We start from the raw sequence: 22,713 nt of genomic DNA, 5'->3' as shown, positions 1-22,713 counted from the left end.
CCCCCCCCTGGGTTTTGTTCTAGGTTCGCGTTTTGATCGTCTAAGCTGCCGTAGGTGATGACGTCACACTCGAATGTAAACAGGAAGAGTCTAACACGGAGATGGAAAGTCACAGTGGATGATATACAGAAACGAATAACTAATAAATATGAAGTTATGTTTAAACTTCTGTTGTCAAGCGTTGTCACTTGTCAATATAACCCACCCCCTTTCCTCACTTTTCCACCGTCCCTGCTTCACTCGGGACCACCAGCTAACGTTAGCCTATAGCTCCGCCGTCCCTGCTTCACTCGGGACCACCAGCTAACGTTAGCCCATTGCTCGTGTCAATTAAATTGCATGTTATTAAATGTCCGCGCTGGTCTGTCTAATGAAATCACAACCGCAACATTATGTCGCCTGTACAGCCCTGGTTGTAGGCTAATGTTAGTGTAGTGAAATGCGAATGAAGGGGTGAAATCACTATTCGCAAGCTTGCGAGTAGATATAATTTTTCATTCGCACCGGCCAAATTAGGGGGCAATTTGCGACGATCTCGTCGCAGCGTACAGGCCTGCCCGGTATTCAGAAAACACAGGTTGTTAAAGGGATATTTCACTTTAGTAGAATTTGTCAAAAATCTGCGATCTTACTTCTATGGAAAGTCATCTACAGTACAAGTAAGATAGCGACCAGATGTCGTCCGCTGTCAACGGTCAAATGTGCGTGTTTGTTTTGTGTTTACAGATTTATTTATTTATTTATTTTGAAAAATAAAATCAGATCCGGTCAATTGTGTGGCAAAAGTGATGGCTTATTTTGAAGGTATGAACCTGTACTTTCATATCATGTAAAAAAGAAAGAAATTGAAGATCGCTCAACAAGACCTAAAGTCTGTGCCTGGTCACAATTTGTTGTAGGGTTGAGTGTGATGTGTATCTTTCCTCCACCCTACTGGAAGGAAGATTCTAAACACACAAACTACACCTCAAGTGAGAAATAGTTCCTTTACTCATACTGCTAAAATGACAACATTAGCTCAGAAAAAACAAGTAGACTACCTTTGACTCTGATGTTGCTGTATTGTTTAACTTTGTTTATAATTCATAAGTATTATATTTAGACTTGGTCCTCAAAAAGAGGTGAATGATGAGGAGCCTGACACCTGGGAGGAATGGTGGTGTTGACCATAGATATATATAACTAGATGGTGCAAGGCGGAGTCTCCAGCGTAGTTCACCGGCGGCCATCTTGTCACAGGCAGCTCGCCCACTCATAACATGAATGTCTATGGTGCATGTACTATTGAAATAACCATAGCTTGCAAAATTTTCAACCGATTTACAAACAGTTTGGTTTATTACAAACGGTATGGTTTATTACAAACGTTATTAATATGGCTATGATTCAGGATGCTTGGACATGTTGAAATTATTTTCATATGAAAGTCCATTATAAGTATGCAGTATGATAACTACATCTCTGACGTTTATAACAAACCAAACCGTTTGAAAATCGGTTGAAAATGTAGCAAGCTATGGTTATTTCAATAGTACATGCACCAATGCATAGACATTCATGTTATGAGTAGGCGTGCTGCCTGTGGCAAGATGGCCACCATGTGGCAACGTCGGCCTCCATTGGCCAGCAGCGTGGGTGAGTCATCTAGCCTTTATATATGTCTATGGTGTTGACATCAGAAGACAGGACAGTAGTGGTTTACTTGTAGATGACTTTAGATGATTTTTGTTCTACTTAAGTTCTACTAAAGTGAAATATCCCTTTAACGTATACGACCACTCACTCGTCGCAATGTACACTAGCGCACCTCGGCTCATCAATTCATTTTACAAATACATGGAAATACACCAAGGCATGCATGGTAACAGGAAATACACTTGTTCTACAGTTGAAGAAACATGAGTAAGCAACAAGAGTGAAGCCGCCTCTGGCAACGCACAGATCCTGCACAATCCAAGCACCAGAGTGCTTTTTAGCTGCTGGGGGGGCAGCTTTTGTGTTGTTAATATCTTGCAGATGCATTCAAGGGTGATTTAGGGAGATGCAGAGAAAGGCATCGCTTAGTCTGACCTCTCTCCACACTACGTTAGAGCTGTCCAGAGCAGGAGAGGATCTGACCTCTCTCCACACTACGTTAGAGCTGTCCAGAGCAGGAGAGGATCTGACCTCTCTCCACACTACGTTAGAGCTGTCCAGAGCAGGAGAGGATCTGACCTCTCTCCACACTACGTTAGAGCTGTCCAGAGCAGGAGAGGATCTGACCTCTCTCCACACTACGTTAGAGCTGTCCAGAGCAGGAGAGGATCTGACCTCTCTCCACACTACGTTAGAGCTGTCCAGAGCAGGAGAGGATCTGACCTCCACACTACGTTAGAGCTGTCCAGAGCAGGAGAGGATCTGACCTCCACACTACGTTAGAGCTGTCCAGAGCAGGAGAAGGTCTGACCTCCACACTACGTTAGAGCTGTCCAGAGCAGGAGAAGGTCTGACCTCCACACTACGTTAGAGCTGTCCAGAGCAGGAGAGGATCTGACCTCTCTCCACACTACGTTAGAGCTGTCCAGAGCAGGAGAGGATCTGACCTCTCTCCACACTACGTTAGAGCTGTCCAGAGCAGGAGAGGATCTGACCTCCACACTACGTTAGAGCTGTCCAGAGCAGGAGAGGATCTGACCTCCACACTACGTTAGAGCTGTCCAGAGCAGGAGAGGATCTGACCTCCACACTACGTTAGAGCTGTCCAGAGCAGGAGAGGATCTGACCTCCACACTACGTTAGAGCTGTCCAGAGCAGGAGAGGATCTGACCTCCACACTACGTTAGAGCTGTCCAGAGCAGGAGAGGATCTGACCTCTCTCCACACTACGTTAGAGCTGTCCAGAGCAGGAGAGGATCTGACCTCTCTCCACACTACGTTAGAGCTGTCCAGAGCAGGAGAGGATCTGACCTCTCTCCACACTACGTTAGAGCTGTCCAGAGCAGGAGAAGGTCTGACCTCCACACTACGTTAGAGCTGTCCAGAGCAGGAGAGGATCTGACCTCTCTCCACACTACGTTAGAGCTGTCCAGAGCGCGTCTATTCTTTTACCAACGGATTTCCAGTTTTGCGTTCTGCGATCTGATTGGCCACTGACGTTTCTGTGATTGGCCACTGACGTTTCTGGTGCGATCTGATTGGCCACTGACGTTTCTGGTCATGTGACATGTGCGCCCAATCGCGTTGACGCGCCCATTTCCGCCTCGAACAGCAGCAAACTACCTAACGCCTAGTTTATCACTGGTTAAGCTTAGGCGACTCTTTCGAAGTTGGTTAAGGTTAGAGTATGGAATCAGGGCTGGTGTTCTATCGCCCTGCTCTAAGACAAACTCTAACCTTAACCAACTTCGAAAGAGTGCCTAAGCTTAACCGGTGAAAGAAACAGGTGTCACACGATTGGCGCGACCAGAAACGTCAGTGGCCAATCAGAGCACAGAATGCGAACGCGGAACTGGAAATCCGTTGGTAAAAGTATTCAGGCGTCCAGAGCAGGAGAGGATCTCTACTGAGCATATGTTCCTCTAAATGTGCCCTGATGATGAAATGTTAGTTGTAAATAAAGGTGAGTGAGTGAGTGAGTGAGTGAGTGAGTGAGTGAGTGAGTGAGTGAGTGAGTGAGTGAGTGAGTGAGTGAGTGACCACAGTTTGCCATGCATAGCCCCATAAATATAGGCCTCAGTCAAAATGTATAAATAAATGAAAGGGATATTTGATTCTAGAGAGGCTATGATCCTGGAGGATGCCGTACGTTTGAAACCCCCACTCATTTCCCTATAGTGTCTTCTCCCCAGAGAAGAGGTGTTTAAATCCAAATGTGGTCAGTTTCAAGTGCATCCGTGACCCATAGTCTCTCAAGGTGGTCCTTAAAAAGGGAAACAAGGGGGCATAAGAGGACCAGGAGAGAGACAGACTGATTCTAGACACAAAATTAAATGGTGGGTAAGGGAGGGAAAAGTGATGTGAGAGAAAGAGAGGGAGCGCAGCAGATGACTGGAGCCTCTGTGCAGCCGTGTCTCCTCATTCTTGGTTCGCGGAGAGAGAGAGAGAGAGAGAGAGAGAGAGAGGAGGGAAACCAGGGCAGAGGAGAAGATGGAGGTGGGTGACATGGACCTTTGTGTCACTGTCATAACTGAAGAGACTTCCCACAGGTTTTGAAGGGTTATTTATTTATGGCAGCGGCAAACAGGGCTGGCACACGTCCACAGAAGGAGAAACATTGCTTCCTTGACTGTGTGCCATGTCATGTGTAATGTTTAATCATTTGGAATGAGGACCGTGTTTGTGCACTCAACCACATCCAGATAATATGGAATAAGCAGCAACAAAATAAGACATTATGTGCTTAAGAGCGCAATGGCTGGTGCCTACAAATCCTCAAGAACATGCATTTTAGGGCGGCTGATTGGCGCAGTGGGCAAGGCGCTCGCCTCTAACCCAGGAGACGCTGGGTTCGAGCCCAGCTCTCGGCGTTGCTACCGGCTGGCCGGTCGTTCATACTAACACAATTGGCAAGTGTAAGAGGGTGGGAAATCCGGTGGGTGGGGATTTGACGTTGTGGACAGCGACTCCTACAGGTCGGTTTGGTGACGCCGGTGTGGCGGAAGCAGGAAGGAGCGGGGGCAGCGTGAGCCTCCCACGTGTTACTCCTCGCCACTGAGAGTTCGAGCTGCTGCGGTGAAAAGATGCGACAGGCTGCCTCCTCGTGTACCGGAGGGGACACGTGATGCAAGGCTTCTGTCCTCACTACAACCGACCTGTGGGAGGCATAGTCTAGCAACGTTCAAGACAGGGGAGGGAATAATTGGATATACGAAATTGGGATGGGAGAAAAAAAAATAAAAATGGGGAGAAAAGTGGATAAAAAAAAAGAACATGCATTTTATTCCTACCAGACAGGGCATATCATTGCCATAAAGACAGGGCATATCATTGCCACACAGATGAGGCATATCATTGCCATACAGACAGGACATATCATTGCCATACAGACAGGGCATATCATTGCCATACAGACAGGGCATATCATTGCCATACAGACAGGACATATCATTGCCATACAGACAGGACATATCATTGCCATAAAGACAGGGCATATCATTGCCACACAGATGAGGCATATCATTGCCATACAGACAGGACATATCATTGCCATACAGACAGGGCATATCATTGCCATACAGACAGGGCATATCATTGCCATACAGACAGGGCATATCATTGCCATACAGACAGGACATATCATTGCCATACAGACAGGACATATCATTGCCATACAGACAGGACATATCATTACCACTGGATCTGCAGTTTGTCCTATATTTTCTCAGCCATACAAAATTGTCAAACAGTGAAATTGTATTCCTCCTACTCCAACCCCACCTGCTAATAATGTATTCCTCCTACTCCTACTCCAAGCCGCCTTACCACCATGGATGCGCTTGCATCTCTGGTCACCAAATTACCCCAAATAAGTCAGACAAAACCATGTGCACCAGTGCCCTGAGCTTAGACTGGCATCTAGATTCATGAACACAGGACCCTGAGACCCTGTGGGAAATCCGTTGTGGTGCGCAGCCACTAATCTTTTTTTTTATCTACTTTTTCTCCCCATTTTAAATTTTTCTCCCATCCCAATTTCGTATCATCCAATTCTACCCTCCCCTGTCTCGAACGTTATTAGACCATGCCTCCCACTGGTCGGCTGCAATGTGGACCAAGCCTTACATCACGTGTCCCCTCCGGTACACGAGGAGGCAGCTGTCGCATCTTTTCACCTGCACAGCGCGATCTCTCAGTGGCGAGGAGTAACGCGTGGGAGGCTCACGCTGCCCCCGTTGCTTCCTGATTCTGCTGTACAGGAGCACCAACCGACCTGTAGGAGTTGCTGTCCACAACGTCCGATCCCCACCCACCGGCTTTCCCACCCCCTAATACTGCCAATTGTATTAGTATGAACGACCAGCCAAGCCGGAAGCAACGCAGAGAGCTGGGCTAGAATCCAGCATCTCCTGCGTTAGTGGCGAGCGCCTTGTCCACTGCGCCACTTAACCGCCCTGCGCAGCCACTAATCTGAAGTATGGGAAAGGCTACTGTGCACTCACGCTTGACAGGTTAAGAGGAGGAGCCAGTAACGGACGGTACAGGAAATGCTACTGTGCACTCAGGCTTGACACATTTTAACAGAACAAAAGAGAAATTGGTGTGGCTGGGTGGTGTAGAGGTCTAAGCACTCACCTACCACCGCAGAGACCCAGGGTTCAATTCCGAGCAGCGGTGCCTCCGGCTTGGTCAGTCGTCCTTACAATCACAATTATTGTCAGTGTTCGCAGGTGGGAAGCCAGTGGGGTATGAGTCCTGGTCGTTGCTACAGCGACTCCTACTGGTCGGTCAGGGCGCCTGCTCAGCAGGGGATTTTATTTATTTATTTATTTAACCTTTATTTAACCAGAAAGTCCCATTGAGATACAAGATCTCTTTTGCAAGGGAGACCTGGCCAAGATGACGGCAATAACATTTGCAATATATCAGACAGCAATAAAATGTGCGATACATCACACAAGAACATAATAAAAGTGCATGTATACAATATACCATACATCACATGTAAACACAAAAACACAAAACAGAATAGTCTACATAATAGTAAAAGTGTACGACAGTAAAATACAGGGTAATACAGTAATTTTGCAGTTTTTCAGTTGGGACCCGACTACAGAAAGCAGCGACATTCTTCTTGTAGAAAGTTATGTAATACAGATTTAAATTCACAGAGAGAGACCAGGGTATCTAAGTGGATATGGTCCTGTAGCCCATTCCATGCCCAAGGTGCGAAGCTTGAAAAAGCTGTTCTTCCTAGTTCAGTGTTTATTCTAGGGTTTTTTAAACGTAGCCATCTTGTGGACCTGGTATGGTAGCTGCTAGAGGCAAAGCTAATTAGGTTGGAGATAGCGGCTGGTGACTCCACATTTATCCCCCAGACCGACAGTAGGGTAGTCCACACCCTCCCCAGACCGACAGTAGGGTAGTCTACACCCTCGCCAGACCGACAGTAGGGTGGTCTACACCCTCCCCAGACCGACAGTAGGGTAGTCTACACCCTCGCCAGACCGACAGTAGGGTAGTCCACACCCTCCCCAGACCGACAGTAGGGTAGTCCACACCCTCCCCAGACCGACAGTAGGGTAGTCTACACCCTCGCCAGACCGACAGTAGGGTAGTCCACACCCTCCCCAGACTGACAGTAGGGTGGTCTACACCCTCCCCAGACCGACAGTAGGGTAGTCTACACCCTCGCCAGACCGACAGTAGGGTAGTCCACACCCTCCCCAGACCGACAGTAGGGTGGTCTACACCCTCCCCAGACCGACAGTAGGGTGGTCTACACCCTCCCCAGACCGACAGTAGGGTGGTCTACACCCTCCCCAGACCGACAGTAGGGTAGTCTACACCCTCGCCAGACCAACAGTAGGGTGGTCTACACCCTCCCCAGACCGACAGTAGGGTAGTCTACACCCTCGCCAGACCGACAGTAGGGTTGTCTACACCCTCCCCAGACAGACAGTAGGGTGGTCTACACCCTCCCCAGACCGACAGTAGGGTGGTCTACACCCTGCCCAGACCGACAGTAGGGTAGTCTACACCCTGCCCAGACCGACAGTAGGGTGGTCTACACCCTCCCCAGACCGACAGTAGGGTAGTCTACACCCTGCCCAGACCGACAGTAGGGTAGTCTACACCCTGCCCAGACCGACAGTAGGGTAGTCTACACCCTGCCCAGAACGACAGTAGGGTGGTCTACACAGGGCTGTACGCTAAGCTTTTTCACTAGGGGCACACTTGCCCCTAAATGAGAAATTTAGGGGCAAAAAATATTTTTTAGGGGCACATTTTTAAATAACAATTTTACCATTATTTATATCGATTGTTTTTGATTTAAAAATCCTCCACAGGGCCGGGACACAGTCGGGACGAAGAGGATTTATTTTCCCCCACTTGGAAAATGTCAACTGCGCCGACTGTCAGTGCGCATATCACTGTCAAACGGTGCGTGTCTTCCGAGTGCTCGCTTTAGTTGACAGTGGCACGAGACCACTGCACGAGACCCGCGGAAATATCAGAATGTTTAATAGAATGTTTAATAAAAGTTCTCGTGGTTCCGGCCATCCTCTAGCCATCCTCTCAGTCAAGGGAGCACTCTCAAACATGCTGCACTATTTGAAGTGTATAACGTTAAACAGAGCAGAAGAAGATGGAATAACAGACACAGACTGACCAACAGGGAACTGCATCCAACCCTAGTACAAAGGCAGGTCTGCGGTGGTGGCTACTGCCACTGCTGGCTCAATGTTCTCGACAGTCACATTTTCATTCGACGGCTCACTAGGAGGTGGAATGCGTCGAAAATATGAAGCAATACTAACTTTACTTTTCTTCATAGGCATAGCTAAATCAGACAGTCAGCCAGTCTATCAGAGTGCTCAATCGATTTTGCCCACTCTCATACCTGAGTGCTCAGCTCGCGTGAGTGGCGTCATCACACGGCTTGGATAATTTAGGAGTGAAATGCGAATGCAAGTCTTGAAATCCCTACTCGCAAGCCCGCCCCCAAATATTATTTACCAATCGCAACGGCCAATTAAAGGGGCAATTTGCGACGAGCTCGTCGCACTGTACAGCCCTGGGTCTACACCCTCAATAATTACAGTGGTGTACCTGTGAAGCCGTGAGTTTCAGTTTCAACCTTGCCCATGACCCTTGTCACATGTCGTTCCCATCTCTCTCTTTGGCTGTTGCTCTATCTCTGACACAATGAAGATTCTCTGGACATTGAGACACTGAGTGGAGGTTTCTCTGAGATGTTTGTGGATCCAGAGGTAACAAATTAGTTTGAGAGTGCTTATCAGGCTGTGTCCAGAGTGTCCACGATAGTGCCCAACTGCCCATATAAGAGCTCCGCCAGCTTAGGACACAGGAACTACAGTGTGTGACATCTTCCTATGGATTGGTCATGTTTGCTTACTCCCACCTCTCTTTTTTTTGCCCTCTTGTCTCTCTCTCCAGGTGGCTTCACGTGGCTGGGCAGTGCTCCCTAACCTCCACTGTCCCACTCCTCCCCGCCACCTCTCCTGATCGCTCCTCCATCTCTCCCTCTGTTATCTCTCGCTCTCTTTCTCCCTCCCTCCATCACCATGACATCCATCCTTGAGACGTTGGCCTTCAAGCTGGCCCCGCCCAACCAGGAGCTGAGCCCGGAGCGGCTGGACGGCTGCGAGGACACGGGCCGTCGGTACAAGGTGGTGCCGTCGGTGGTTTGCTCCATGTGCTGCCTGTTCGGCATCATCTACTGCTTCTTTGGTGGGTGGCAGTAGAAATACCCTGATGGAATATAGGTCCTTTAGTAGAAATACCCTGATGGAATACAGGTCCTTTAGTAGAAATACCCTGATGGAATACAGGTCCTTTAGTAGAAATACCCTGATGGAATACAGGTCCTTTAGTAGAAATACCCTGATGGAATACAGGTCCTTTAGTAGAAATACCCTGATGGAATACAAGTCCTTTAGTAGAAATACCCTGATGGAATACAAGTCCTTTAGTAGAAAATAATACCCTGATGGAATACAGGTCCTTTAGTAGAAATACCCTGATGGAATACAGGTCCTTTAGTAGAAATACCCTGATGGAATACAGGTCCTTTAGTAGAAATACCCTGATGGAATACAGGTCCTTTAGTAGAAATACCCTCTCAATCAATCAATCAAATTTATTTGTATAGCACGTTTAAACATGACGCTTGTCAACCAAAGTGCTTCACATAGCTAAGCTAAGTACACAGAAAAGTATAAAATAAACAGAAAAATTAAATAAAATCAACGGAAAAACAGAACAACACGTCAACAAGTACGGCAAGAGTCAAAGTGAGTCAGGGAAGGCCAGGCGATATAGGTGGGTTTTGATTTAAAAGACTCGATGGAGGGGGCAGATTTGATGGACATGGGGATGCTGTTCCAGAGGTCAGGGGCTGCGACCGCAAAAGCACGTCCCCCCCTAGACTTGAAGTTAGACCTACGAGTGGTTAGGAGACCCTTATCAGCCGATCTGAGGGCCCTGGCGTTGGTATAGGGGGTGAGGAGGTCTGCTAGGTAAGCAGGGGCTTTACCATTTAGGGCTTTATAAACCATTAAGAGGACCTTGAAGTCTATTCTAAAGCGCACCGGGAGCCAGTGGAGGGAGGCAAGTACAGGGGTGATGTGAGCTCTCTTCCGGTACCCTGATGGTACTTTGGTCAAAGCAATATAGTCCTCCATTAAAAATGTGATTACTGAGGTTAAAGGGGCAGTTCACTCAGTTACCCAGAGTGCTATCTATTCATCCAGATGTGTGTGACTTGCCAAGTTTTGGAAACATCTGCCGTAGAGATGTCTGCCGTTGCTCCAATGCAATGGAGCTGAAGGTCACTCGGTTTGTGGCTCAAAGCAAGAAAATACATTTGAAAAACTCAAAAGCAACGTCTCTTTCCAGAAATCGGGACCCGGCTACTCAGGATAATACACAGACCTTGTTGTGAGCAGTTTCATGTAGGAACTATTTTCTACCAAAGTGCACCCAGCGGATATCTCCAAAACTTGGCGAATCACACTGAAACGATCTGGATGGATAGATGGTAAGGAAATATACTGTATGCCTTTTTATTTTGGGTGAAGTTCCTCTTCAAAGTAACAGTTAATGGTACATAATTGTATGTTGGCTCTTGCTCTTCTCTCACCTCCTCTCTCTTCCTGTCTCTCTCACCTCCTCTCTCTTCCTGTCTCTCTCACCTCCTCTCTCTTCCTGTCTCTCTCACCTCCTCTCTCTCTTCCTGTCTCTCTCACCTCCTCTCTCTCTCTTCCTGTCTCTCACCTCCTCTCTCTCTTCCTGTCTCTCTCACCTCCTCTCTCTCTTCCTGTCTCTCTCACCTCCTCTCTCTCTTCCTGTCTCTCTCACCTCCTCTCTCTCTCTCCCTGTCTCTCACCTCCTCTCTCTCTCTTCCTGTCTCTCTCACCTCCTCTCTCTTCCTGTCTCTCTCACCTCCTCTCTCTCTCTTCCTGTCTCTCTCACCTCCTCTCTCTCTCTTCCTGTCTCTCACCTCCTCTCTCTCTTCATGTCTCTCCCACCTCCTCTCTCTCTTCCTGTCTCTCCCACCTCCTCTCTCTCTTCCTGTCTCTCTCACCTCCTCTCTCTCTTCCTGTCTCTCTCACCTCCTCTCTCTTCCTGTCTCTCTCACCTCCTCTCTTCTTGTCTCTCACCTCCTCTCTCTCTTCATGTCTCTCTCACCTCCTCTCTCTTCCTGTCTCTCTCACCTCCTCTCTCTCTCTCTCTTCCTGTCTCTCTCACCTCCTCTCTCTTCCTGTCTCTCTCACCTCCTCTCTCTCTTCCTGTCTCTCTCACCTCCTCTCTCTTCCTGTCTCTCTCACCTCCTCCCTCTCTTCCTGTCTCTCTCACCTCCTCTCTTCTTGTCTCTCACCTCCTCTCTCTCTTCCTGTCTCTCTCACCTCCTCTCTCTTCCTGTCTCTCTCACCTCCTCCCTCTCTTCCTGTCTCTCTCACCTCCTCTCTTCCTGTCTCTCTCACCTCCTCTCTCTCTCTTCCTGTCTCTCTCACCTCCTCTCTCTTCCTGTCTTTCTCACCTCCTCTCTCTCTCTTCCTGTCTCTCTCACCTCCTCTCTCTTCCTGTCTCTCTCACCTCCTCTCTCTCTTCCTGTCTCTCTCACCTCCTCTCTCTTCCTGTCTCTCTCACCTCCTCCCTCTCTTCCTGTCTCTCTCACCTCCTCTCTTCTTGTCTCTCTCACCTCCTCCCTCTTCCTGTCTCTCTCACCTCCTCTCTCTCTTCCTGTCTCTCTCACCTCCTCTCTCTCTTCCTGTCTCTCTCACCTCTCTCTCTTCCTGTCTCTCTCACCCCCTCTCTCTCTTCCTGTCTCTCTCCTCCTCTCTCTCTCTTCCTGTCTCTCTCACCTCCTCTCTCTCTTCCTGTCTCTCACCTCCTCTCTCTTCCTGTCTCTCACCTCCTCTCTCTCTTCCCTTCTCTCTCACCTCCTCTCTCTTCCTGTCTCTCACCTCCTCTCTCTCTTCCTGTTTCCCTCACCTCTCTCTCTCTCTTCCTGTCTCTCACCTCCTCTCTTCCTGTCTCGCTCACCTAGGGCTGTCGCGATAACCGCATCACCGCAATCCCGCGGTGTGTCAAGTGACCCATGGGATGTAGAACAGACAACCGCGGGTAAAATAAAAGGGGCGTGATCATTTTTAACTTAATTTAATGACGAGGCGTCCGTTTTCCAGTAGCATGAGCTAACTTCACGTTTCCATACAGTTTACAACTCACAGATGAAATCAGGATTTATTTTCATATCCCGGACTCGAGCCCCCAATGTATACCTTTTCCTGTATTAATCTGAACCGCAGTAGAGTACAGGGTAGGGCTGGGCGATATGGCCAAAAACGTTATCGCGATAAAATTATAAAATTATTTTCATATAACTCGATATCGATAATTATCGTCGATATAATTTCTGTCAAGTTTAATTAACTTCTTATGCCCGGCGCCGATGGATGGGCTATTAATAGACTTGTTTTGCTGCTGCGAATGTCTCGAGTTGATGTCGTCATCAGTCCGCGCACGTTAGCAGTTAGCCAGAGCAAGCGGTGTATCCCATGACATTGTACTAACTATCACCCTAAAATACTCCGTTCAGCCCCAATACATTGCAACGACGTCCACCGCATACCCCACACTACTCTAACCGTGGCCTCAGAATTCACGCCACACACCCACTCGGCACGTAAACTATAAAATAGCGGCGTGCAAGCTAATTATCCTAGCCAGCCTTGTTTCCAATGTACTAAATATCACCCTAAAAATACTCTGTTCCGCCCCAATACATTGCAACGGCGTCCACCGCATATCCCACACTACTCTAACCGTGGCCTCAGAATTCACGCCACACACCCACTCGGCACGTAAACTATAAAATAGCGGCGTGCAAGGGGCGGCTAGGTGGTGTAGTGGGCAAGGCACTCGCCACCAATGTGGAGACGCTGGGTTCGCATGTTCGAATCCAGCTCTCCACATTGTTTTCAGTTTAGCTGGTTGTCCGCAGTAATACACATTGGCCGTATTACGGGGAGGGAAACTGAAGGGTGGGGATCGGGCGTTGTGGACAGCGACTCCTACAGGTCGGTTGGTGCGCCTGCGCAGTAGAATCAGGAAGTGTCGGGGGCAGCGTGAGCCTCCCACGCGTTACTCCTCGCCACTGAGAGATCGAGCTGCGCAGGTGAAAAGATGCGACTGCTGTTACCTCAAGTACCGGAGGGGACTTGTGCTATGTATGACTTAGTCCACATTGCAGCCGGCTTGTGGGAGGCAAGAAACAGCGTTCGTGACAGGGGAGGGTTGAATTGGATGATACGAAATTGGGATGGGAGAAAAATATAGAAAATGGGAGAAAAAGTGGATAAAAAAAAAAATAGCGGCCTGCAAGCTAATTATCCTAGCCAGCCTTGTTTACTACTGGAGTCCTACCTCTCTACCCAGAGGTGCAGCGCGGGTCTCCTTCGCTGTCGGCCATCTCCTTCACTGATTGGTTGTTAGTGCGTGTGCTCATATCCAAGCTTGGAAAATCGATATATCGAAACTTTGCGAGCACGTTTCATGTTTATTTCGAGGAAATAATTTATCGCGATAGTTATCGTTATCGTTTTATCGCCCAGCCCTAGTACAGGGGAGTACATGCACTGTAGGGCCGAAGTGCCGGTCATGTAACGTGCTTGTTATAACTAGCCGGACTTCGGGGTAATTCCCTCTGTAAAGTGGTGACAGTAAACCAGGAAACCGTTCTCTCAAGGACTGGGTGTTTATTTCCGTTTGCAGCTCTCTATTCTTCATGTTAGTGACTAATGTTCCACGCAGATTGTGTGCTGCCTTTCTGCCGTGGTCCAGTTAGCTACTGTATATGCTAGCTATGTTGGCGTGGTCCAGTTAGCTACTGTATATGCTAGCTACGTTGCCGTGGTCCAGTTAGCTACTGTATATGCTAGCTACGTTGCCGTGGTCCAGTTAGCTACTGTATATGCTAGCTATGTTGGCGTGGTCCAGTTAGCTACTGTATATGCTAGCTACGTTGGAGTGGTCCAGTTAGCTACTGTATATGCTAGCTACGTTGGCGTGGTCCAGTTAGCTACTGTATATGCTAGCTACGTTGCCGTGGTCCAATTAGCTACTGTATAGGCTAGCTACGTTGGCGTGGTCCAGTTAGCTACTGTATATGCTAGCTACGTTGGCGTGGTCCAGTTAGCTACTGTATATGCTAGCTACGTTGCCGTGGTCCAGTTAGCTACTGTATATGCTAGCTACGTTGCCGTGGTCCAGTTAGCTACTGTATAGGCTAGCTACGTTGGCGTGGTCCAGTTAGCTACTGTATATGCTAGCTACGTTGGCGTGGTCCAGTTAGCTACTGTATATGCTAGCTACGTTGTCGTGGTCCAGTTAGCTACTGTATATGCTAGCTACGTTGCCGTGGTCCAGTTAGCTACTGTATATGCTAGCTACGTTGGCGTGGTCCAGTTAGCTACTGTATGCTAGCTACGTTGGCGTGGTCCAGTTAGCTACTGTATATGCTAGCTACGTTGGCGTGGTCCAGTTAGCTACTGTATAGGCTAGCTACGTTGGCGTGGTCCCGAGTGTGGCAGAGAGAGGCAGCACTTAGCTTCCCCCAATGATGAACAATGATGACACAAGTTGTGATATTTAACTAGCTATGTATGTGCATTCACATTCACTAACGTTAAAATAGTGTTATATTAACGTTAAATGTTAGCTCAAATAGTTTTAAGTAAGGAGAAGGGCATAATATCCCACAACGCATCGCTCTTAAAGGAGCAGGCAACACCCCAATCTACTGTTATCACATTTCAGAACGTTGAGGGACAAATGGATAGATTATCAAACATGTTTAAAATAGTTTCGGGACTCCTACGACCTTAGAATCTTTTTCTAATCACGATCACGGGTAAACTTGCATGTCTTAATAATAAAAAAAATATATACAGGTATAAAAAAGAAATAATAATAAAAAAAAGTGTGAATAGAAGTGCGGTACCACCGCATCCCGCAGTGATTAGCCACACACACAACCGCGGTGAGAAAATGTCATACTACTCTCACCTCTCTCTCTTCCTGTCTCCCTCACCTCCTCTGTCTCTCTTCCTGTCTCTCACCTCCTCTCTCTTCCTGTCTCCCTCACCTCCTCTCTCTCTTCCTGTCTCTCTCACCTCTCTCTCTCTTCCTGTCTCCCTCACCTCCTCTCTCTCTTCCTGTCTCTCTCACCTCCTCTCTCTTCCTGTCTCCCTCACCTCCTCTCTCTCTCTCTTCTTGTCTCCCTCACCTCCTCAACTCTTTTAATCCTTTCCAGGCTTTCATCATTTGACTCTTACTGACTTAACTCTGTCTCTCTCTGTGTCTCTCTCACTCACATCACTGTTGACGATCAGTGAAGATCTGTATATCTGTCAAATGTGAATAGATTTAACTGTGTGAGAAAGGGAAACCTTACCTTACCTTACCATACCATACCATACCTTACCTTACCATACTATATCTTATCTTATCTTACCTTACCTTACCATACCATACCTTACCTTACCGTACCGTACCTTACCATACCATACTATATCTTATCTTACCATACCATACCTTACCTTACCTTACCATACCTTACCTTACCTTACCATACTATATCGTATCTTACCTTACCTTACCTTACCATACTATATCTTATCTTACCTTACCTTACCACACTATATCTTATCTTACCTTACCTTACCCTACCCTACCATACTATATCTTACCTTACCTTACCTTACCTTACTATACCTTACCTTACCTCACCTCACCTTACCTTACCTTACCTTACCTTACCTTACCTTACCATACCTTACCTTACCATACTATATCTCAGGGTTAGAAATTAACATTTTTTTTCAAGGGCTTTTTTTGCCCCCCTTAATTGATTTTCGGGGGCTTTTTTTTGTATTTCGGGGGCACTGAATTTTTATGATAAACGGTAGGGGTGGGACGGATCACAAAATGGACAGTTCGGTTCGTATCACGGTTTTGGGGTCACGGTTTTCAGTTCGGTTCGATATACGTAAATTTTTATAAAAGAAAATGTAACACTCAAATCTAAACATGCTTCTCATTTATTAAAAGTGTTTACAGCCTTAAATAATGTTTGGCACACAAAGACCGAACTGACTGAAAAATATAGGCTACATTTGTAGTATTAACTTAGTGCAAACAAACAATATGCTCAGCCAGCACTAGACTTTCCTTTCTTTAATATAAACACAAAAAAACAATGTCCACCATGTTTAAATTCCCTGATTGTCAGTTCTTAATGGAAAGATTAGTGTTCTGCTTGAAATTATTATGTATCTGTCTACATTTATTTAGACTAACATTATTTAAATATTGAGTGCAACTGTGGTGGATTACGTTGGAACTATCTATGGGTTGGCGCCGGGTCCCCACGGACATTTTAGTGTCACGCACCTGCAGCTCAGGCAATGTTATTATCAGCTCCGGTAGCTCCGGTAACGTTAGGAGGTGATGGCATGCAGTGGGAAAGCGGCAATAGTCCCGGTTGGAGTTAGTAAAACAGTTGTATGTTAGCCTTCTTGGATGTTGAATAAACGCCTATCATTGTCTTTAAACACCCCGCCTCTCAGACTCCCATTTCCTCCTCTGCTAGCTAGTAGCTACGGTAACATTTCGTTGACTGTATTACCTCGCGGGCTGATTCTATAGTTAAAACGTGCATTGTGTTGTACAAACTGCTAACGCTATGGCAAGATGTGTGTATGCCTATGTAATGTTAATGGCTATGTTTTAAAGTCGTAATGAAGATTGATTTAGATTGTGCGTGCCATTTGTACACAAACTGACTAGCACCTGGCTCAGCTGCAGTGCTGCAGCAGCCAGTGCTCACCTCCGCCAAATGAATTTTTTTTATTTGCCAGTCATCTGAACCGTACGATACACAGACGCGTCATTACCGGATAAATATATAATTAGTAAACTGTCGGGGGCATTTTGTGCCCCCCTTAACTGATTTTCAAGGGCATTTTGTCCATTTTCAAGGGCATTATGCCCCAAGCCCCCGTTAATTTCGAACCCTGCTATATCTTATCTTACCTTACCTTACCACACTATATCTTATCTTACCTTACCTTACCCTACTATATCTTACCTTACCTTACCACACTATATCTTATCTTACCTTACCTTACCCTACTATATCTTACCTTACCTTACCCTACTATATCTTACCTTACCTTACCATACTATATCTTATCTTACCCTACCATACCTTACCATACTATATCTTACCATACCATACCCTACTATATCTTACCTTACCTTACCATACTATATCTTATCTTACCCTACCATACCTTACCATACTATATCTTACCTTACCTTACCATACTATATCTTACCTTACCTTACCATACCTTACCTTACTATACCTTACCTTACCTTACCATACCTTACCTTACTATACCTTACCTTACCTTACCATACCTTACCTTACTATACCTTACCTTACTATACCTTACCTTACCTTACCATACCTTACCTTACTATACCTTACCTTACCATACCTTACTATACCTTACCTTACCTTACCTTACCATACCTTACCTTACCTTACTATACCTTACCTTACCTTACCATACCTTACCTTACTATACCTTACCTTACCTTACTATACCTTACCTTACCTTACCTTACCTTACCTTACCTGACCTCAGCTCACCGCGTCTCCCTCTGTAGATAGATAAAGTATCTATCTATCTCCCTCTGTCCTCCAGGCTACCGCTGCTTCAAGGCGGTGATGTTCCTGACCGGCCTGATGTTCGGCTCCGTGGTCATCTTCATGCTGTGCTACAAGGAGCGCGTCCTGGACACGCAGCTCAGCGTGGAGGCCTCGGTGGGCGTGGGCCTGGGCATCGGCACGCTGTGCGGCCTGGTGACCATGCTGGTGCGCAGCGTGGGCCTCTTCATGGTGGGTTTGCTGCTGGGGCTGCTGGTGGCGGTGGCCACCCTGGTGGGCATGGAGGAGCTGTCGGACAGCCCCCCGCGCTCCGTGTGGGTGCCCCTGGGCGTGCTGCTGGGCCTGGGCATGCTGTTCGCCGTGCTCACCCTGCAGTGGCAGCGCCTGTTCACCACGCTCTCCACGGCCGTGTTCGGCGCGGCGGTGATCACGGTGGCGCTGGACTACTTCGTGGAGCTGTTCGCCCTGGTGCTCTACGTGTACGAGCGGCTGAAGGCGGCGCCCACCAAGCCCGTGTGCTGGCTGACCTGGGTGGTGCTGGGGGTGTGGCCCGCGCTCACGCTGCTCGGGGTGATCATCCAATGGAAGGTGACGGCCGAGGGCTACTCCCACACGAAAGGTAGGGGGGGAGGGGGGGGGGGTAGATGGATTAATATACAGCAATAACTGTGTGAGTCGTGAAAAAAATAAAACTGAGAAAAAACAAACACAAGTCGATACAGAGGTAGTTATATTACAGATTAAAAGTTAGACAATGGGGAGAGGGGGAGTGTGTGTGTGTGTGTGTGTGTGTGTGTGTGTGTGTGTGTGTGTGTGTGTGTGTGTGTGTGTGTGTGTGTGTGTGTGTGTGGTATCAGCCCATTGCGAGTATTAAAAGAGTAGGGTTTTTATAGTCACTGGTTTGTCAGCTAACTAAGCGAGGCTAGCTTGCAACCGGATAGCTTTTCTACTGAACGCACAGGAAAGGAAATTGGTATCAATCTTCTTGTCCGACTCTGGAGAAGACGGTAATGTTGGCGTGTTCCTTTAAGACCCAGGGCCCTTGGAACCTCAACGCTGCTTCTCTCCTATGTGTCTCCTGTGCATCTGTTGGCTTCAACAACAGGCCATGGAGGTGCAGCACAACATAGACCCAACTAATGCAAGAAACTGTACAAGAGTTCTGAACAAATAACAATCTGTATAGTCAAAGTCATGCTTCCAAGAGTAGTAAACCATAAAAAAACATATTTCTGAGGGGATCTTTAATAGGCATAAGATTTTGGTGACGAATTAATTTGTTGATTTAATTCGACAAATGGAATCCATGGAATGAATTCTGTAAAATTGGGTTATCTATGTGCAGTCATGCAGAAGGACTTTAGATTATGTGCTTTTATCAAATCAAATCAAATTTATTTGTAAAGCCCGCAATCACAAGTCTTCTTTAACACATTGACCGCCAAAAACGGCTTACGACCACGCTGTACGACGTTATTGAGATCATATTTCATTTTTTCGCCATGGCATTCATAATTCCGCCCTGCCACCCAGCCTCTGCTGAAACAGTGGGACTCTGCACAACAGTGCAACACCTCAATACCGCCTGGTGGATGATCGGGCGAGTTACAACCGGAAGTGGATCTGGTGATCTCGGTGCATCTGGGAAATCCGTCCGGCAGTCACATATCGTTGCGGGACTATAGACACACACTGGCGTGCAATGGATCGCTGCCATAACTCAATAATCGATATGATTTGGGCGTTTATTGCGCCATACAAACCGGAAATGGATCTAGTCGATCGACGTCAAATAAGTGGGATCTTTTTCCTCCAGTCTCATTGGCGAACGGTAAGAGGACAGTAACGTTACTTTCAGCTTGATTGTTTATTCTTTTCAATGCAAACCGCTCTGATCAATATATCACCCATACTACATAAAGCATTTACTGACGATCACGGAATTATAAACGACCCCCCCCCCCCTTTCATCCGCGCATGATGAATCATAACGTATACGATCATGTACCGTTGAATTTTTTAATATAGCGTGTATCGGCAATAAACGGCAGTTGATAATCTATATATGCGTTTATGCCTATAACTCACGTTCTATGAATTACTGCAGAAAACAATAAAAACATACTTATATTCTAGAAGCAATTTTTTGAAGAATCTATGAATGAAAAAGTATAACGTTCCTACATCCTGAACGATAGATAATCGATGTTGAATGGGCCATAGTAATGTCAATTTAGCAATACAATTAAAAAAGTTATAGCCCTGCAAAGAAGGTGAACATCTCCATAGGCTTAGACTGGTGGCAGTGAGCATACATTGATGGATAGAAGCGTGGCAGTCAATGTGTTAAACTAGTCAAGTAGAAACATCACAATAAATCAAGAACAAAAAACCCACCAGGAAATCCAAAATAAATGTAAAATAAATAAATGCAACACTCCCAGACATACCCCAGCGAAGGTAAGGAAAAACTCACTAAAAACCTAGCAATAGGAAAAAAAGCACCACAGGCAATGTGGAGGAGAGAAACCTGTTCAAGGGGGGGATCCCCCTTCTTGGATGTCGGTGATAGTAATGTTGCTAAGGATGATCGATGGGTGGAGAATAAAACAGGCGAAATAGTTGGTATGTATGTACATATACGTGTAATAAAACACAAATATGTACATGCAATAGCAACTGGGGTACATAAGAACATTTTTGAAAGATTTAAATAGAATAGAGCTAAGAACAACAACAACAAAAGAGAAAGCATAGGGAAACGAGCGCTAGTGTGAAAATAGGATAAAGGCAAAATGTCAAGGCTCGGAGTTCAAAATATCAGTCATATTCCGTTTGCACATGACTCGAGTATGTATTCCATTCGGATCCATTTGAAGTATGGGGACGACGTAGAGAGGATCACATCATCTTGAGAATCACCACGGGGCATCCACCACCTTGGTCATCACCACGAGACATCCACCACCTTGGTCATCACCACGAGATATCCACCACCTTGGTCATCACCACGAGATATCCACCACCTTGGTCATCACCACGAGATATCCACCACCTTGGTCATCACCACGAGATATCCACCACCTTGGTCATCACCACGAGATATCCACCACCTTGGTCATCACCACGAGATATCCACCACCTTGGTCATCACCACGAGATATCCACCACCTTGGTCATCACCACGAGATATCCACCACCTTGGTCATCACCACGAGATATCCACCACCTTGGTCATCACCACGAGATATCCACCACCTTGGTCATCACCACGAGATATCCACCACCTTGGTCATCACCACGAGACATCCACTCACAGAGAGACAGGGAGACGGGACAGGCGTTAAACAGTTTGCATGTTTGTGTGTCGCGTGTTTATAAGATGTGTTTGTAACTCATTCAGCATGAAAACAACTAATCGACTAACAAAGTCTTAGTCGACTTAATTCAAACCTACCTCTTATTCCACTAAGAGGGGACAGCCCTGCACACTGCACAAGGCTCTAAACCCCCAATTGCTCCATGGCCAATAGTGTCAGACTGTGGTTGTATTGCCGTGCCAGCTCCCAGGTGTGTGTGTGTGTGCGTGTGTGTGTGCGTGTGTGTGTGTGTGTGTGTGTGTGTGTGTGTGTGTGTGTGTGTGTGTGTGTGTGTGTGTGTGTGTGAGAGCTTGTGAAGCAGAGTATTTGCTGAAAGAATCAGATAAGTTTGCTCAAGTCAGTCAAATTTTTACTTATCTGATTGACAATAACTGGTAATACACTATAGACACACACTGGCGTGAAGGAGAAGTCAAAATGTCACCGGTATGGTCCTTTAAATAAAGGTGTAAACATAACAAGTATGCATTAGGGATGCTCGATATTGGCTTTTTTACCGATACCGATATACCGATATTGTCCAACTCTTAATTTCCGATACCGATATCAACCGATACCGATATATGCAGGGTTTCCCCCCCAAAAAATTGAATAATTTCAGGTAATTAACATTACATATCTCTTGTTGTGGAATTAACACAACATTATGCATACTTTCGACAATAAATAAAATCAGAATTTGTTCTTACTTGCTTGCCTGGGTAAATAAAGGTTATAGAATTATTCTTTTTTGGAAAACCGATACCGATATTTTCCGATATCACATTTTAATGCCGATATCGGCCGATAATATCGGACATCCCTAGTATGCATTGTGACTGACTCAGTCTCCTCCTCCCCTCTCTTTTCCTCCTCCCCTCTCTTTCCTCCTCCTGTCTCTTCCCCCTCCTCACTCTTCTCATTCTCCTCCTCCCCTCTTTCCTCCTCCCCCTCCTCCTCTCCTCCTCTTCCTCTCCACCTTCTCCTCCTCCCTTCTCTCCTCCTCATCCTCCTCTCCTCTTCCTCCCCCCTCCTCCTCCTCACTCTTCTCCTCCTCCTCTCCTCCTCCTCCTCACTCTTCTCCTCCTCCTGTCATTCTCCTCCCTCTCCTCTTCCTCCCCCCCTTCCCCCCCCCCTCTCCTCCCACCTCCTCCTCTCATCCCTCCTCCTCCTCTCCTCCCCCCCTCTCCTCCTCCTCCAGTGATCATCAGCCGACAGCAGCGCAGGATGCAGGTGATGCGTATCCGTCAGAAGGAGGACCGGCGTGAGAGCGGCAGGAAGAAGAGAAGAAGAAGCAGCAGCAGCCACATGGCTCCGCCCACCACAGCCACCAGGCCAAGCCGCTACACCAGGCGGAGCCCGCCTACCCGCCGCAAGCCCAACCCCATCCGCGCGCTATGACGGAGATGTGCTCTCGCCGGTGAGCATCTGCTGTTTGTTGTCTCTCTCCTC

The 22,713-nt window shown here is 47.0% G+C and overlaps 1 protein-coding gene across 1 annotated transcript in view; it reads left to right on the top strand.

Annotated features, from left to right (window-relative positions):
• tmem198ab (transmembrane protein 198ab) overlaps positions 1–22,713 on the top strand; it is a 63,989-nt gene that overhangs the window by 35,807 nt on the left and 5,469 nt on the right. Inside the window, exons 2-3 of the mRNA XM_084316663.1 lie at positions 9,097–9,390; positions 17,940–18,521. Coding sequence (XP_084172789.1) covers positions 9,225–9,390; positions 17,940–18,521 — 748 coding nt within the window. The 5' untranslated portion in view covers positions 9,097–9,224. The remainder of the gene's footprint in view (positions 1–9,096; positions 9,391–17,939; positions 18,522–22,713) is intronic.

The sequence above is a fragment of the Notolepis coatsorum genome (genome assembly GCF_963971535.1).
Source record: "Notolepis coatsorum genome assembly, chromosome: 1".
Classification (NCBI taxonomy): domain Eukaryota; kingdom Metazoa; phylum Chordata; class Actinopteri; order Aulopiformes; family Paralepididae; genus Notolepis; species Notolepis coatsorum.
Note: the sequence above shows the minus strand (reverse complement) of the source record. Positions and strands in the feature narration are given on the sequence as shown.